This window comes from Arachis ipaensis, chromosome B1 (assembly GCF_059453495.1).
Source record: "Arachis ipaensis isolate K30076 ecotype BB chromosome B1, ASM5945349v1, whole genome shotgun sequence".
Classification (NCBI taxonomy): domain Eukaryota; kingdom Viridiplantae; phylum Streptophyta; class Magnoliopsida; order Fabales; family Fabaceae; genus Arachis; species Arachis ipaensis.
The window spans coordinates 50,730,618-50,750,472 of NC_142436.1; the positions used below are offsets into that span (position 1 = coordinate 50,730,618).

The following is a 19,855-nucleotide window of genomic DNA, read 5'->3' on the forward strand; positions in this document are numbered from 1 at the left end:
GCCTCAGTGGCATATCTCAAGGAAGCCATTTCAAAAATCAACTCAATATCAACCGATTTAACTCATTTCTAAAGCTTTAAAGAATCGGTTCAGCAATAAATCATTTATCAAAACCAAATCAATTAAAGCAACCCAGGCTGAATTTCAAGAGTATTCTATCTTTCACATCATCAAAATAATTAACTCAATTCAAACCAATCCTCAACGGATTAAACTCATTTCAAATCTTTAAAGAATCAACTTCAAACATTACATTTCACAAGCCACACAACAATTCGGCCAAACCAATATCCATAGTCATTCGAGTCAATCAAATAATACATAAGGCAGATACAATCACCAAATACACAATATCTCACATCAGTACCCATATGTAATAATTCCAATAATAAACTATAGTGTTTGGAAAGCGCCCCTACCTCAACGCAAATCCATAACCCAAAAGTCTCATAGAGTCCTTTCCGCCTCAACCCGAGATCAACAATCAAAATCCCAGCAGCCAAAACCTCGGTTCCAAGCCACTTCCGCAACAGTCTCAACAACTCTAATCGCAACATACAACAACCGAAACTCAATCGTATAGCGATTAATGCCACAAACCTCAGTGCATGATGACAGAACAGTAACAAAAGGCTTTTCGAATCGAAACGCTTACCAAACCAAAGGAGAAATGGCTGAACCGAAATGGCAGCGGTCTCCGAACCGGTTCAACGGCAGCCCGGCAGCCACCTCAAGCGGCAGCGACGACAATTTCCGATCGCGCCAACTGAAACCAACACGCAGTGACTATAATATTCCCGGAATTCAAAAAGGACAGAAACCACAATTAAAACCCTTACCGACAACCTTTTCCGGCGACGGCAGCAGTAGCCAGAAGCTCCGGCGGTGGTCCCGGGAGTCGCAGAACCACTCCTGGCGACCAGAACCCTTTTCTGATGGCGGCAGTTCCGACTGAGGCGGTGCCGGTGACGCGATCGGTGGCCAGGCACGGTGGTTGGGTTCCTAGCACACCTTCAGATCTCTCTGTCTCTCCTGCTCGGCGTGACTGAACGGCCTTCCTTTCAACGGCGCACCGGCGGCGAACCTTAGCAGTGGCGGAGGTAGGTGGCAGTCTCTGACGGCCATGGGAGCTCCGGCAGCGTCGCGGGTGGTCTTCCCCCTCTCTCCCATCGGGTCATCTCTCTCTCTCTCCTCAGGTTTCTCTGACAATAGCGGCACAATCATCGGCAAAAGCTCAACGGGACAGCAGCGGCGCGAGCTTGGCGACGGTGAGGCATGGGTCGATCTTCCTGGTTCGCGAGCTCTCTCTCTCTTTTGCGACGAGAAGGCAGCGACGGCCCAGCATCCTCACGCGCGGCGGCCTGGCGATGGCTCCACGGGACAGCGATGGCGCGATTGGGTAGCTCGCGGCGAGGCATGGCATGGTGGCGGCAGTGCCATGGCGCTGCGGACAGCTCCCCCTCCAGCTCGACGGCGACGAGACGCGCCTCCTTCTCTCCCCCTCCCGCTTGCTCACTGTTTCTTTCTTTCCAGAAAAAGGAAACTTTGTGTGAGTTGCTGATGGGAAAAGAAATGGGGTAGCAGCTACAGGTTTTCAAATCTGAGTTTGCTGAGGGTGAAAGGGGGAACCGGGTCATGGGTTAGGGTTTCAGGGTTAGGGTTTCACTTTTGAAACTTAGGGTTAGGGGCATTTTAGTAATTTCAAATAAAGTTGGGAATAATATGGTAATTGAAACCCAAACTAAATCCAACACTAGAGATATATAGAAAATACTATTTGCTCATCAATTTCACAAATTATTTTCAATAAAATGCCCAAATCTAAAAATTAGAAATAATATACTTAATTTCTTCATTTTCCAAAATAGCAGTAATAATATTTAAAATATTACTTATCTAATCCAAATCATATAAAATCCTTATTATTTCATAACTATCAACTTTATAATCCAAATATAGAAAATAATCCAATAATTATAAAATTGGATAATAATCATAACTTATCTCAAATTCAATAAATCAAAACTTGCCTTAATTATCTTTAATAAAATAATTTCTGAAATTAAGGCTATAAATAACTATATGATTTGAGACTTACGCATAAAAAGACTTTTCAAAGGTTCTGGGTCTTACATTGGACTTATGGGGAGCTCCTCTCAAGGTGGCTTGTGCTTGAAACTATCCTTGAACATCCACCAATGCTTGAATCTCCAATAAGCTCCATTCTTCAATTTTAATATCTTCAAGCTTGGATGGAGTTCTTCACAAACCATGGGCTCCCAAATTTGATTTTCCTCGTGCGATCCGGGATCCCACACTTTGTTTTGACACCCGTCCCCAGATTGGTCATCATTATTCCATCCGGGTGGCATGACCTTAGAATTCTCAAAGAAGCTTCCAAACAACTTCCTAGACCCATGCAATTTAGTTCTACACCAACCATTGCTCTTGAATTTTGAGCTTGCAACCATCATGAACTTAGAATGACGTTTCCAACCACTACACAACTCTTTCCTACTCTTAACTCCACAAAGAGCTCTAAGTTGACCATCATTTTCAATCAAACCATATTCAACTGAGAAAGTAAATCATAGAACTCTTGAACCATTAATATCCCAACTTGTTGAATGGGGTTGGTGAGAATTTCCCAACCTCTTCTTTGAATCACATGTCGGATCTCCGGATATTCACTCTTTTTTAGCTTGAAAGAGACCTCAGGGATCACCTTCTTCTTGGCCACAACTTCATAGAAGTTGTCTTGATGGACCTTTGAGATGAATCTCTCCATCTCCCATGACTCAGAGGTTGAAGCTTTTGCCTTCCCTTTCCTCTTTCGAAAGGTTTCTCTGGTCTTAGGTGCCATAAATGGTTATGGAAAAACAAAAAGCAACACTTTTACCACACCAAATTTAGAAGGTTTGCTCGTCGTCGAGCAAAAGAAGAAATAAGAGAGTAGAAGAAGAAGAAATAGAGGAGATGGAGGGGGTTTAGCGGTTCGGCCAAGGGGGAGAAGTAGTGTTTGTGGTATGTGGAAATGAAGGAGTGAAGAGGGGTTTATATAGGAGTGGAAAGGGAGGTTAGGGTTCGTGTATTAGAGAAGGATAGAGTGATTACCCTATACACTAGAGAAATCAGAGCGTACATACATCATCAGTAAGGGTTCAATGTTTAAATTCTATGTTCCCTGCTTTCATGAGCTACCTTCTTGCATTTTTATCTGTTGTTACTGTATAAGAATTGAATTAGTGGAATTTGATTTGTGATTGTCTTGAAGAGCTTATTTACTTTTGACCAAGTGGACAAGAATCATATAGTTGCATTGACATATATAGGTTGCATTGCATTGCATGAGTTTTACATGTTCCTACTCATTTATTTTATCTTCTTCAACTAAGCATGAGGACATGCTAATGACTAAGTGTGGGGAGGTTGATAAACCACTATTTTATGGTTTATATTGTGCTTAATTGTGTAGTTTTATCAAATCTTTACCCACTTATACATATGATTAGCATGCATTTATGATTCCTTCCTAAAAATACTTCATTGTTGAAAACTTGCTTCATAGAGACTTTTAATTTTGTAATCTTAATCCTCCTTTATTCCATTCGATGCCGTGATCTGTGTGTTAAGTATTTTAGGCTTTATAGGGCATGAATGACTTGGAGATTAGAAAGGAAGCTTACAAAAATGGAAGGAACATAAGAAATTGAGGAGATGATCAGCGAGAAGTGACGCGGACGCATGGCTCACGCGACCGCGCGACGTAGAGGAAATTGCAGTGACGCAGACGCAGGGCTCACGCGACCGCGCAGATTGGAAACTGCACGAGTGACGCGAAGGCGTGGACGACGCGCACGCGTGGCAAGGCAAAACGCTGGATGACGCAAACGCCTGGATGACGCGATCGCGTGACACGCGCGATCTGCAGAATCTGCAGAATTTGCTGGAGGCGATTTTGGGCCCTGTTTTGACCCAGTTTTCAGCTTAGAAAAGCAGATTAGACCCGGGGAACATGCAGAGACCAAAGACAACATTCATTCTGTATAGCTTTAGTTTTTTTTAGATCTGAATTTACTCCTCCTCTAGGTTTTCTCTCTACACATTCATAGTTCTTAGGATTTTGATTTTATTGCTTTTTGGATTGGGATATTGAGAAGAGTTATTACCTCCGTCAAGACTTCGTCATTCTAGTTTGTTTCCTTACTTGTCACCTACTCTTTCATGTCCTTTATTTACTCAGAGTTACTCTTGGATTATTTCTAGAATTTATTTATACAAGAACTATTTTTATTTTTAATTGATCCTTTTGATTATTATTATTTATTATGTCTTTCAGTATTTCTCTTCCTTATTTTGTGAAATTTACATTCATAATGAGCGAGTAGTTCCATAACTTGATTGGGAGATGATTCAAAGGAAACCTTGAGTTGGATTACTCAAGAGAAAAATTGTAATTGGGTTTATTGTTGGATCTCCCTTTAGTCACTGACACTAGTCCTTCCCAAGGGAGAGGATTAGAACTTGTGAATAGAAATTGCCTTCCAACTTGCTTGACTTTCCTCTACCTAGTAAAGGATAACTAAGCAGAACAACCTTCAATTATCAATTTAATCTTGGGAGAACTCCATCAAGGATAGGGCTTCCAACTAATCTACTCCCAGTCAAGGTTTTTATTTAAATTACATAATTTCTCTGATTTAATTTCCTGTTTATCAACTCAAACCATTTTAGAAAATATCTGATTAATAAAATAGCACACCTTTCTGCAACTCGTTGGGAGACGACCTGGGATTCATACTCCCAGTATTTTAATTTTAATTTTGTGACAACCCCTTCTAAATTGATAAGTGGATTTTCGGCTGGTTAAGAACTGTACTTGCAACGTATCTCTTATAATAATTTCTTAACTCGCCAATTTTCGCCATGTCAATTTTTGGCGCCGTTGCCGGGGAGTTGCAATAGAGTGCTAAGTTATTGATTGGAATTTATTCATTTGCATTTTATTTTATTTTTTTTGCTACTATGAGCTACATGTTTCTTTGGTTTAATGACGCATTCACTCCCTGATCCAAGCTTGCCAGTATTTGATCCTGAGATTGAAAGAACTATCTCACGAATAAGGCAAGCTCGGCGTCGGTTAGTCCTCTCTGAGGGTGAATCTGAAACGTCACTTGAGGAAGAAACAAGCTCCATTTCTGCTGATTCGGTTGATTTACGTGTAGGTGACATGGCAGCACCTAGGAGAATTACTATCCAGGAGGCTGGAGCCCCTAATTTTACAATGCAATCGTTTTAAGCGCATCACCCAGCGGTGGCTACAGACTTTGAAATAAAGACTGCACTACTCAACTTGATGCCTAAGTTTCATGGCTTACCTGCTCAAGAGCCTATCAAGCACCTGAGGGATTTCCAAGCAGCCTGTTCTACTGTCAGACGCGATGGTGCAGATGAAACTTCTATTCTGTTAAAAGCTTTCCCATTCTCTCTTGAGGGAAAGGCGAGAGAGTGGTACTACATTCAACCCGTAGCAAGTGTTTCTGACTGGGATACGCTTAGAAGAGAATTTTTGGAAAAATTCTTCCCAGCTGAAGTTACTGATAAACTGAGGAAGGACATTTCCATGATTGTTCAGGAGGAATCTGAGACTCTCTAAGAATATTGGGAGCGCTTCAACAACCTTCTGGAAGCATGTCCCCACCATATGATTGACAAGATAGTGTTGCTCGGCTACGTCACACAGGGCATGAGGCCCCAAGATAAGACCACATTGGAAAGTGCTAGCAATGGGTCTATGAAAAAGTACAAGACCACTGATGAGGCATGGCAATTGATCAGCGGCTTGGCTGAGTCTACAAGGAATCATAGGCAGAAACAAGGCCGGTCAAAGGCTGTTGCAGAGGTATCTTCTAGCAAAGAAACTACTGCTCTAGCTCAGAGTATATGTGAAATGACCAACTTACTGAAGTAGATGCAGTTGAGTCAACAACAAGCACAGTAAAGCCAACAGCTATTTCCACAGAGAGTGTGTGGGATCTGTGCTGATTACAGCCGTTATACTGATGAATGTTCGCAGCTCCAGTAGGAAGATAACACTGTGGCAGCCACTCATAACTTCTATGACCGCCCCAACCAAGGGTACAATCAAGGTGGCAGTTACAACCATGGATGGCAGGACAGTTCTAACCAAGGTTGGAGAGATAATTCTAACCAGAATTGGAGGGACAACAATTACAGAGGAGGCAGAGACAATCAAGGATATCAGAGGTGGAATAATAACAACAACAGGCAGCAGAATCAGAACCAGCCTTACAGAGCACCTCACCTGAGGCAGTCCCAAGGACCATAGCACAACCAACAACAAGTTCCGCAGATCACTCAATCTAATTTCTCTTCGAGTGGCGAGGCTCTTCAATCCATTGAACATGGACAAAGGAACATGGAAAGTTCACTTAATGGCCTAGCATCCGCTATACAAGCTCTCATCTCTCAGCTGGCACCACCCAACACTTCAAACACTCAACATGCAAGCTCCAGTGGAATTCTTTCTCAACCCATACCCAATCCAAAGGGTGGCATCAATGCCATCACGCTAAGGTCCGGAACCACACTGCAAGAAAGGAATCAGGAGGAGCCAATCCCATCAGAACACACCTCAGCTAAAGAGGTGGTAGAAGTAGAGGATGCTAAAGAGGAAGAGGTGATACAAGACATGGGTGAAGAAGTAGAGGCTCAACCACAGAAAGAAGCACCCAAGGAGGCAGACCCTGCAGAAAATGACCTCCCTATTCCATTTCCACAAATTGCAAGGAAACCCAGGAAGCAGATGGAACTTGATCCCAAAATGGTAGAGATGTTCAAAAAGGTTAAGGTAACTGTTCCCCTTTTTGATGTTATTCAGCAGGTACCTAAATATGCAAAGTTTCTAAAAGATTTATGTATACATAAAGACAAAATTAATGAATTAGAAAGTATTCCTTTAGGTAGTTCTATAACTGCTTTAATGGGAGGTATACCTGAGAAGTGTAGTGATCCAGGTCCATGTATGGTTCATTGTACTATTGATGGTGTAATATTTTCTGACTGCATGTGTGATCTAGGAGCATGTGTTAGTATAATGCCTTTGTCTATATATGATACTTTGAGGCTCCCTCCCTTAAAAAGGTCGGCAGCTCATTTTGTGTTAGCAGATAAAAGCATTATTACAGTGGTTGGAGTTGCTAAAGATGTATTAATGAGCATTAAGGGGCTCACATTTTCCATTGACTTACATTCTGGAAATGCCCCCTAATGACTTAGGAAGGCCATCATCAATCCTGCTTGGAAGACCATTCCTAAAGACTTTAAAATTCAAGCTGGACGCATTTTTTGGAACTTATTCTTTTGAAATAGATGGCAGAATAGTGAAGTTCAGTTTAAATGGAGCTATGGAGCACCCTCCGGATGATTATTCTATCTCCTAGTGTGACATCATAGATGAAACCGTGGCTGAAGTTCACCAGGAAGAGTTAGAAGAGAAGTACACAGGAGAAGGTCCAAGTGTGAGGACACTCTTGGAGGACAATGAGGGCACTTTGCCATTATCACCAGCCCCAGATAATCCAGAGCCTGACCACGAGCAGAAATTAGAATTAAAGCCCCTCCCTCCACACCTCAAGTATGCTTACCTAGAGGACAAGCAAAAGTTTCCAGTTATTATTGTAAGGGAACTCACTTCCCAACAAGAAGAACAGCTACTCAGTGTGCTAAGAAAACACAAAAAAGCAATTGGATGGAGCTTGGCAGACATGGAAGGTATCAACCATCAAGTTTATAAGCACAGAATACTTTTAGAAGAGGGAGCTAGGCCTGTTCGTCAACCCCAGAGAAGACTGAATCCCACTATCTTGGAGGTTGTCAAAAAGGAAGTGACTAGACTACTTGAGGCGGATATCATCTACCCCATCTCAGACAATGAATGGGTAAGCCCAGTACAAGTGGTAACTAAGAAGTCTGGAGTCACTACAGTGAAGAATGAGCATGGAGAGCTCATAGCAACCAGAGTACAGAATGCCTGGAGAGTTTGCATTGATTACAGGCGCCTCAACCAGGCCACTCGTAAGGATCACTACCCCCTTCCATTTATTGATCAAATGCTGGATCGCCTGTCAGGTAAATCACATTATTGCTTTTTAGATGGTTACACAGGCTATTTCCAGATTCATATAGCTCCTGAAGACTAGGAAAAGACTACTTTTACATGTCCTTTTGGGACTTATGCTTATAAGAGAATGCCCTTTGACTTGTGCAATGCACCAGCTACTTTCCAAAGATGCATGATGAGTCATTTCTCTGACCTTATTAAGGACTGTATGGAGGTTTTTATGGATGATTTTTTAGCGTTTATGGTGATTCCTTTAGCCTTTGCTTAGATAGTTTATCTAGAGTATTAGATAGATGTGTTAGTACAAACCTTGTATTGAATTTTGAAAAATGTCATTTTATGGTTAAACAAGGGATTGTATTAGGACATGTTGTGTCTAATACTGGCATTTCTGTAGATCCAGCAAAGGTGGATGCTATTTCTAGTTTACCTTACCCCTCCTCTGTGAGGGAAGTCCATTCGTTCCTTGGCCATGCAAGTTTTTACCGGAGATTCATTAAGGACTTCAGTAAGGTAGCACTTTCCTTATCCAGATTACTGCAGAAAGATATTGAGTTCGAGTTCAGTGAGAATTGCAAACAAGAGTTTGATAAGCTAAAGACCGCCCTGACTCAAGCTCTAATTGTGAGAGGACCTGACTGGAGCCAGCCATTCAAAATCATGTGCGATGCTTCCAACCATGCAGTAGGAGCAGCGTTGGCTCAGCGTGAAGGTAAGGATCCTTTTGTCATTGCTTATGCGTCTAAGACTTTAGACACAGCTCAATCTAATTACACTACTACTGAGAAAGAGCTTCTTGCTATTGTTTTTGCTCTGGATAAATTCCGAGCCTATTTACTTGGTACTAAAGTAGTAGTGTACTCAGACCACGCAGCTCTAAAGTATTTATTAACTAAAAAGGAGTCCAAACCAAGGATTATACGTTGGATATTGCTACTACAAGAATTTGATTTAGAAATTAAAGAAAGGAGTGGTAACCAAAATCTAGTGGCAGACCACTTGAGTCGCCTTGAGCACATTAAGGATACCTCCACTCCTATAAATGATAATTTCCCATTTGATAACCTGCAAGCAGTATCTGAAGTAGCCCCTTGGTATGCGCCTGTAGCTAATTATCTAGTTAGCCACACTTTTCCTCCAAACTTTACTAAGCATCAAAGAGACAAGCTGAAAAGAGAGTCTAAATATTATAAATGGGATGACCCATATTTATGGAGATGTGGCGCTGACCAGGTAATTAGAAGGTGTGTGCCTCAATCAGAATTCCAGTCCATTTTAGAGGCTTGTGACTCATCTAAGAGTGGAGGACATTTTGGCCCTCAAAGAATAGCTAGAAAAATCTTAGATTGTGGATTCTGGTGGCCTACCCTTTTTAAAGACGCTGCTGAATTTTGTAAATCTTGTTCCCCATGCCAAAGGTTTGGTAATATATCCAAGAGGGATGAGATGCCTCAACAGACTATGCTTTTCTGTGAAATTTTTTATGTTTGGGGCATCGACTTCATAGGTCCATATCCAAATTTTAATGGTTATTTTTATATATTGTTAGCTATAAATTACGTTTCTAAATGGGTGGAAGCAATTCCTACCCGCACTGATGATGCTAACGCTGTTGTTTCCTTTGTTAGAAATCACATTATTTGTCGCTTTGGATCACCACGAGCAATCGTGAGCGATCAAGGCACCCATTTCTGTAACAGAAGACTAACAGGATTACTGAAGAAGCATGGGATAATTCATAAAGTGGCAACAGCCTACCATCCCCAGACTAATGGGCAAGCTGAGGTGTCTAACAGAGAGATAAAGTGTATGTTGCAGAAGATAGTTAAACCTCATAGAAGAGACTGGAGCACCAGGCTACAAGATGCACTCTGGGCATACCGAACTGCATACAAGACGCCCATTGGGATGAGCCCCTTCCGCTTAGTTTATGGAAAGGCCTGTCACCTCCCAGTTGAGGTAGAGCACAAAGCCTTTTGGGCAGTAAAGGAGTGCAACATGGGATTTGAGGAAGCCAGAGCTGAAAGAAAGTTGCAACTGCAAGAATTAGAAAGCCTTCGCCTAGAAGCTTATGAAAACTCAAGGCTGTACAAGGAAAAGATGAAGGCTGTACATGATAAGCACATCAAGAGGAGAGAGTTCCAACCTGGGGACTTAGTCCTCCTTTACAACTCTAGACTGAGGCTCATGCCAGGCAAGTTGAGATCAAAATGGGAAGGTCCATATAGAGTAGGGAAGGCTGAGCCATACAGAGTTTTCCACCTGAGTCATCCTTCCAGATCTGAATTCATCAAAGTTAATGGACATCGTTTGAAGCTATATCATGGTGAGAAGGTGACGAAAAACAAGGAGTTAGAAATCTTCCTCTTGGAAGATCCACTCACAGCAGAAGACTGAGCTAGTGGAGCGTCCAACTTACGGACGTTAAAGCAAAGTGTTACGTGGGAGACAACCCACCATTGTATGATAGTTCCTTTTTTTATTCTTAGTTTTCTTTTTAAATACCTCTTCTCCTTATTAGCACATTTTGTTTGCATCTGTATTTGCATATTTTTATTTTAAAAAATAAAAAAATTAAAAATTAAAAAAAACAAAAAAAGAGAGAGAGGGAGAGCACGCAACGCGACAGCGTCGCCGACGCGTCCGCGTCGCAGGTGGCTCAGAAAGAATATGAAATCGAACAGAAAGTCACGCGGGAGCGTGGCTGGAGGCGTGCCTTTGGCACAAATTACCCCACGTGACTGCGTCGCTGACGCGTCCGCATCACATGGGAAACATGCCTCCCACGCGTCCGCGTCACTTACCACGCGGACGCACGGCTCACGCGTTCGTGTCATATCCCTATAATGGCCACTCACGCGATCGCACGAAGACAATGGGGTTACAACATGTCCTAATTCAATCCCTTGTTTAACCATAAATACCTTCTTATCCTCCCAAACCATATTGATGAATTTGTTGAGCCGCAAATTGCACGAAGACAATGGGGTTTTCTACAGAGACAGCCACGGCAGGTTAATCTTTCCTGGGTAGTCGAGTTCTACTCCAATTTCCACCTGCGAACCCTGCAGTCTGTCTATCTCCGTCAGAAGCAAATCCCCATTACAGAAGAGGCCATTCAACGAGCTTTAGATCTTTCCCCTACTCTAGAAGGACTGGACGCATTTCAACAGGCCGCACTCAAGCGCCAGATGTACCAATTTGACTGGGATGCTGTTCTCAAAGTTATCGCCCTACCTGGCAGCAGATGGATCTACGGATACCATCATTCCCGTCTTAAGGGAATATTGGCTTCTGCACTTACCTTGGAGGCTCCCGTATGGGCACAAATTATGTCCTATTACGTCTTTCCGAGCACTCACGAGTCCTCCTTCACTGCAGACATGACCGTTCTACTATGGTGCATCCTTACAAATCAACCTCTAAACCTACCAAGACACATCCAGAATGCTATGGGACACGTACAAATTGTTGGCAACTTACCTTTTCCCGCCTTGGTCTCAGATCTTGTCTCAGCAGCCAGAGTCTCCTACAGAGCTAGGGACACCAAAGCCATGCTGCCACGGGATGATCAGTATGTCCCTAATGGGAAATATATCAGACCTTCAGCAGCCATTACAAGCCAGCCTACTGAACCAGCTGAAGACATTCCTCCTTCAATACCACAAGCACCTGCAACCAATCAACTGCTCCATCAGATACTTCAAAGGTTGGATCGGCAGGAACACAAAGCAAAGCTAAGAGAGCACCGTAACAAGCGCCGATTCACATACCTCAAGGAGCTACTTAAGGGAAAATACAGAGACTCAGACACCCTGGACTCTACTTCGTTTACCAGCACAGGGAGTCATGACGGTCCCGACTGTGGAGATACTGCTACCAGCCCGCCTTTGTTCCTGACAGATGGCACCGAGGACGGTACAAAGCCTTAAGTGTGGGGAGGTCGATCAGTACCTGACTTCCGGAGGTAATTTCTCTTCCCTAACACCAATAAAATAGGATATTTAGTTAGTTTTTATTTTGTAGAATAGGATAGATTGCATAGTAATAGATTAGTTGCATGCATGTTCTACTTGATTGAAAAGACAATAAGTTTTTTCTAAGACCCTATTTTTAGAACAAAATTTCACTAATTTTAATTAAAACTTTTGTGTTAAATTTGCTTGAAGTTATATTTGGAACATGGTTTTTGAGCTAAAGAACACACAACCTGTGAGATTTGAGCCTTTATACATGGTTACATTATTTAACCATAATTATTTTATTCTTGTGTGTTTACTTCTCTATGATTGTAATCTATATTTTGTTTCATTCTATATATCCAATGTTTAATATATTTATATGCTTGCATATGATTGAGGCCATCATTTGTTTAGCTCACTTATCCCAAATAAGCCTACCCTTTCAATTATCTTTGTTAGCCACTTTGAGCCTTTAAATCCCATTTGTTCTTTATTTTACCACATTACTAGTCTTAAGCGGAAAAACAATTATATATCCCAATTGAATCTTTGGTTAGCTTAAGATAGAATTAGGTGTTAATTAAGTATGGGGAAATTGTGGGAACAAAAGATAATAAGGGAATGTGTCATGATGATATAATGGGAATTTGGGTACCTACTCATGTGAAACTATAGAAAATTAAAAATCTATGTGCATTAATAAACTACGAAAAAAAAATCCAAAAAAATTCAATAATTAAATAAGGGGACAAAATTACCCCAATATTAAGTTAAGAATTCAAAGATCAATACTTGTATGATAAAATTAAAATAAAAGTTGATACATGAGTAATGAATGTGAAAAGAAAATTTTGGGTAGCTAAGTGTCAACTTTAACCTATAAAGAATATATGTGTTAGGTGAAAGCTTGGGTTAATTAAAGATTCAATTTATAAGCTTACTTAGCCATATATGTACCCTTACCCATACCTTGGCCCCATTACAACCTTGAAAGACCTCATGATGTTTGCATTGGTATATTAATTATTGTTGATTGGTTAGGTGAAGAACAAAAATTAGAAAGCATGATTAGAGAAGGATAGAGTGATTACCCTATACACTAGAGAAATCAGAGCGTACATACATCATCAGTAAGGGTTCAATGCTTAAATTCTATGTTCTCTGCTTTCATGAGCTACCTTCTTGCATTTTTATCTGTTGTTACTGTATAAGAATTGAATTAGTGGAATTTGATTTGTGATTGTCTTGAAGAGCTTATTTACTTTTGACCAAGTGGACAAGAATCATATAGTTGCATTGACATATATAGGTTGCATTGCATTGCATGAGTTTTACATGTTCCTACTCATTTATTTTATCTCCTTCAATTAAGCATGAGGACATGCTAATGACTAAGTGTGGGGAGGTTGATAAACCACTATTTTATGGTTTATATTGTGCTTAATTGTGTAGTTTTATCAAATCTTTACCCACTTATTCATATGATTAGCATGCATTTATAATTCCTTCCTAAAAATACTTCATGGTTGAAAACTTGCTTCCTAGAGACTTTTAACTTTGTATTTTTAATCCTCCTTTATTCCATTCGATGCCGTGATCTGTGTGTTAAGTGTTTCAGGCTTTATAGGGCATGAATGACTTGGAGATTAGAACGGAAGCTTGCAAAAATGGAAGGAACACAAGAAATTGAGGAGATGATCAGGGAGAAGTGACGCGGACGCATGTCTCACGCAACCGCGCGACGTAGAGGAAATTGCAGTGACGCGGACGCATGGCTCACGCGACCGCGCGGATTGGAAACTGAACGAGTGACGCGTAGGCGTGAACGACGCGCACGCGTGGCAAGGCAAAATGCTGGATGACGCGAACGCCTGGATGACGCGATCGCGTGACACGTGCGATCTGTAGAATCTGCAGAATTTGCTGGGGGCGATTTTGGGCTCTGTTTTGACCCAGTTTTTGGCCCAGAAAAGCAGATTAGAGCCGGGGAACATGCAGAGACCAAAGACAACATTCATTCCGCATAGTTTTAGTTTTTTTTAGATCTGAATTTATTCCTCCTCTAGGTTTTCTCTCTACACATTCATAGTTCTTAGGATTTTGATTTTATTGCATTTTGGATTGGGATATTGAGAAGAGTTATTACCTCCATCAAGTCTTCGTCATTCTAGTTTGTTTCCTTACTTGTCACCTACTCTTTCATGTCCTTTATTTACTCAGAGTTACTCTTGGATTATTTCTAGAATTTATTTATACAAGAACTATTTTTATTTTTAATTGATACTTTTGATTTTTATTTATTATGTCTTTCAGTATTTCTCTTCCTTATTTTGTGAAATTTACATTCATAATGAGCGAGTAGTTCCATAACTTGATTGGGAGATGATTGAAAGGAAACCTTGAGTTGGATTACTCAAGAGAAAAATTGTAATTGGGTTTATTGTTGGATCGCCCTCTAGTCACTGACACTAGTCCTTCCCAAGGGAGAGGATTAGAACTTGTGAATAGAAATTGCCTTCCAACTTGCTTGACTTTCCTCTACCTAGTAAAGGATAACTAAGCAGAACAACCTTCAATTATCATTTTAATCTTGGGAGAACTCCATCAAGGATAGGGCTTCCAACTAATCTACTCCCAGTCAAGGTTTTTACTTAAATTACATAATTTCTCTGATTTAATTTCCTGTTTATCAACTCAAACCATTTTAGAAAACATCTGATTAATAAAATAGCACACCTTTCTGCAACTCGTTGGGTGACGACCTGGGATTCATACTCCCAGTATTTTAATTATAATTTTGTGACAACCCCTTCTAAATTGATAAGTGGAATTTTGGCTGGTTAAGAACTATACTTGCAACATATCTCTTATAATAATTTCTTAACTCGCCAATTTCTGCCATGTCATTGGGTTTGGGAGGGAAAGGATTTTGAATTTGAATTATGAGGGGCGTGTTATGGGGAAGAGAAATGGAGGTGATTGGTGAGGAGTATTTGGAAAAGGGTGTTATGAAAAGGTGTGAAGAAGAGAGAGAGAGAGTTGAGGTAGGTGGGGATCCTGTGGGGTCCACAGATCCTGAGGTGTCAAGGATTTCTCATTCCTGCACCATGTTGGCATGTAAACGCCCTTTGGAGTGCCAATCCTGGCGTTAAACGCCAGGTTGCTGCCCATTTCTGGCGTTTAACGCCAGCTTTTCTTCCCTTTCTGGCATTAAACACCAACTTTTCTTCCTTTTCTGGCATGTAAACGCCAGCTTTGTGCCCTTTTCTGGCGTTAAACGCCAGTCTGGTGCCCTTTTCTGGCGTTAAACGCCAGTCTGGTGCCCTTTTCTGGCATTAAATGCCCAGAATGGTGCCAGACTGGGCGTTTAACGCCCATTCTGCTACCTTACTGGCGTTTACTGGCGTTTAAACGCCAGTAAGATCGTCTTCCAGGGTGTGCCATTTTCAATGATGTTTTCATTCTGTTTTTGCTTTTTCAATTATTTTTGTGACTTCACATGATCATTAACCTAAAGAAAACATAAAATAACAATAGAAATAGAAATTTAACATAGATAAATAAAAATTGGGTTGCCTCCCAACAAGCGCTTCTTTAATGTCAATAGCTTGACAGTGGGCTCTCATGGAGCCTCACAGATATGCAGAGCATCATGATGGCCTCCCCACACCAAACTTAGATTTTGAATGTGGGGGCTCTATTTGACTCTGCATTGAGAGAAGCTTTTCATGCTTTCTCTCCATGGTTAAAGAGGGAGATCCTTGAGCCTTAAACACAAGGTGGTTGGTGGACGAAATTGTGATCACATTAATGTAGTACTCTTTGTTATTGTATGGAATCATTATTATGGCTCTCTACTATGTGTGGACACAACTCCGTTCAACTAACCAGCAAGTGTACTAGGTTGTCCAAGTAATAAACCTTACGTGAGTAAGGGTCGATCCCACAGAGATTGTTGGCTTGAAGCAAGCTATGGTCACCTTGCAAATCTCAGTCAGGCGGATTTAAACATGATATTTTATTAGATTAAAATAAACAATAAAAGGGATAGAGATACTTATGTAGATTCATTGGCAGAGATTTCAGATAAGCGAATGGAGATGCTTTTCGTTCCTCTGAACCTCTGCTTTCTTGCTATCTTCATCCAATCAGTCTTACTCCTTTCCATGGCTGGCTTTATGTGATACATCACCACTGTCAACGGCTACTTTCGGTCATCTCTCGGGAAAATGATCCAATGCCCTGTCACGGCACGGCTAATCGTCTGGAGGCATCACCGTTGTCAATGGCTTCATCTTATCCTCTCAGTGAATAATATGCTCACGCACCCTGTCACGGCACGGCTATTCATCTGTCGGTTCTCGATCATGCTGGAATAGGATTTACTATCCTTTTGCGTCTGTCACTAACGCCCTGCAATCGCGAGTTAGGAGCTCGTCACAGTCATTCAATCATTGAATCCTACTCGGAATACCACGGACAAGGTTTAGACTTTCCGGATTCTCTTGAATGCCGCCATCATTCTAGCTTACGCCACGAAGATTCTAGTTAGGAGATCTAAGAGATACTCATTCTAGCTTAATTCATGTAGAACGGAAGTGTTTGTCAGGCACGCGTTCATAAGGGAGAAGGATGATGAGCGTCACACATAATCATCACCTTCATCATGTTCTTGGGTGCGAATGGATATCTTAGAAGCGAAATAAGAAGAATTGAATAGAAAACAGTAGTACTTTGCATTAATCTTTGAGGAACAGCAAAGCTCCACACCTTAATCTATGGAGTGTAGAAACTCTACCGTTTGAAAATACAAAGATGCCTAATACAGTAGTAAAAGGTCCTATTTATAATAAACTAGTCACTAGGGTTTACATGAGTAAGTAATTGATGCATAAATCCACTTCCGGGGCCCACTTGATGTGTGTTTGGGCTGAGCTTAAGTGTTCCACGTGCAGAGGCCATTTGTGGAGTTGAACGCCAGTTTCTGTGCCAGTTTGGGCGTTCAACTCTGGTTTTGGATCCTTTTCTGGCGCTGGACGCCAGATTTGGGCAGAAGGCTGGCGTTGAACGCCAGTTTACGTCGTCAATTCTTGGCCAAAGTATGGACTATTATATATTGCTGGAAAGCCCTGGATGTCTACTTTCCAACTCAATTGGAAGCGCGCCATTTCGAGTTCTGTAGCTCCAGAAAATCCACTTTGAGTTCAGGGAGGTCAGAATCCAACAGCATCAGCAGTCCTTTTTCAACCTCTGAATCTGATTTCTGCTCAAGTCCCTCAATTTCAGCCAGAAAATACCTGAAATCACAGAAAAACACACAAACTCATAGTAAAGTCCAGAAATGTTAATTTAACATAAAAACTAATAAAAACATCCCTAAAAGTAACTAGATCCTACTAAAAACATACTAAAAACAACGTCAAAAAGCGTATAAATTATCCGCTCATCACAACACCAAACTTAAATTGTTGCTTGTCCCCAAGCAACTTAAAATCAAATAGGATAAAAAGAAGAGAATATACTACAAATTCCAAACTATCAATGAAACAGAGCTTCAATCATATGAGCGGGACTTATAGCTTTTTGCCTCTTGAATAGTTTTGGCATCTCACTTTATCCATTGAAGTTTAGAATGATTGGCATCTATAGGAACTTCAGATTTCGAATAGTGTTATTGTCTCTCCTAGTTCAGTATGATGATTCTTGAACACAGCTTCTTTATGAGTCTTGGCCGTGGCCCTAAGCACTTTGTTTTCCAGTATTACCACCGGATACATAAATGCCACAGACACATAATTGGGTGAACCTTTTCAGATTGTGACTCAGCTTTGCTAAAGTCCCCAATTAGAGGTGTCCAGGGTTCTTAAGCACACTCTTCTTTTGCTTTGGACCTTGACTTTAACCGCTCAGTCTCAAGTTTTCACTTGACACCTACACGCCACAAGCACATGGTTAGGGACAGCTTGGTTTAGCCGCTTAGACCAGGATTTTATTCCTTTAGGCCCTCCTATCCACTGATGCTCAAAGCCTTGGGATCCTTTTTATTTGCCCTTGCCTTTTGGTTTTAAGGGTTATTGGCTTTTTCTGCTTGCTTTTTCTTTTTCTTTCTATTTTTTATTTTTTTTTTCTTCTACATTTTTTTTTCGCCTATTTTTTTTTCTGCAAGCTTTGTTCTTTGCTGCTTTTTCTTGCTTCAAGAATCATTTTTATGATTTTTCAGATTATTAAATAACATGTCTCCTAGTCATCATTCTTTCAAGAGCCAACATATTTAACATTCTTAAACAACAACTTCAAAAGACATATGCACTGTTCAAGCATACATTCAGAAAACAAAAAGCATTGTCACCACATCAATATAATTAAACTGAGTTCAAAGATAAATTCGAAACTCATGTACCTCTTGTTCTTTTGAATTAAAACATTTTTCATTTAAGAGAGGTGATGGATTCATAGGACATTCATATCTTTAAGACAGAGTTACTAACTACTAATGATCATGTAATGAAGACACAAACACAGATAAGCACATAGAAAACGAAAAAAACAGAGAAAGTAAGAACAAGGAATGAGTCCACCTTGGTGATGTCCTTGAGCTCTTCTATGTCTCTTCCTTGTCTTTGCTGCTCCTCCTTCATTGCTTTTAGATCTTCTCTGATTTCATGAAGGATGATGGAGTGCTCTTGATGTTCCACCCTTAGTTGCTTCCAATAATTGTGTGGAAGAAGATGTATCCCCTGAGGTATCTCAGGGATCTCTTGATTTGCAGTCAAATGTTCTACCACTGAGCTATAGACCCTTGATGGAAGCTTTTGTCTTTCCTTTTCTTCTTTCTAGAGGCTTCTCTGGCCTTAGGTGCCATTAATGGTTATGGAAAAAAAACAAAAAAGCTATGCTTTTTACCACACCAAACTTAGAATGTTGCTCGCCCTCGAGCAAAAGAAGAAAGACTGAAGAATAAGAAGAAGATATGGAGGAGATGGATGGGAGTGTGTGTTCGGCCATATGGGTGGGGTTGGGTGGGAGAGAGATGTTGAATTGTAAGAGAGATGTTGAATTTTGAAGGTAGTGGGTGTATGGATGTGAGTGGTAATTGGAAAGTAGAAGGGATGATCATGAATGGGAAGAGAGATGATGAGGTAGGTGGGGATCCTGTGGGGTCCACAGATCCTGAGGTGATCCTGTGAGGTCCACATATCTTGAGGTGTCAAGGCATTTACATCCCTGCACCAATTTAGGCATGCAAAATGCCCTTGCACACAACTCTGGGCGTTCAGCGCCAGGTTGGTGCCCATTTTGGGCGTTCAACGCCCATTTGCTGCCATTTCTGGCGTTGAACGCCAGAACCATGCTTGTTCTGGGCATTCAGCGCCAGGATGCTCCCATTCTGGGCGTTCAGCGCCAGAACTATGCTCTGTTCTGGCGCCAGACAGATGCTCCTCCAGGGTGTGATTTTTCTTCTGCTGTTTTTGATTCCGTTTTCAATTTTTATATTTATTTTGTGACTCCTCATGATCATGAACCTATAAAGACACATAACTAAGAAAAATATAGTTAGATAAATAAACATTGGGTTGCCTCACAACAAGCGCTTCTTTAATGTCAATAGCTTGACAGTGGGCTCTCATGGAGCCTCACAGATGTGCAGAGCTTTGTTGAGACTTTCCAACACCAAACTTAGAGTTTGGATATGGGAGTTCAACACCAAACTTAGAGTTTGGTTGTGGCCTCCTAACACCAAACTTAGAGT

The 19,855-nt window shown here is 41.1% G+C and overlaps 1 protein-coding gene across 1 annotated transcript in view; it reads right to left on the reverse strand.

Moving 5' to 3' along the window:
• Positions 1–1,220: 1,220 nt before the first annotated feature.
• Positions 1,221–19,855, reverse strand: part of LOC148576524 (uncharacterized) — a 32,341-nt gene continuing 13,706 nt past the window's right edge. Inside the window, exon 2 of the mRNA XM_088502737.1 lies at positions 1,221–1,525. Within this exon, the coding sequence (XP_088358863.1) occupies positions 1,221–1,525 (305 nt within the window). The remainder of the gene's footprint in view (positions 1,526–19,855) is intronic.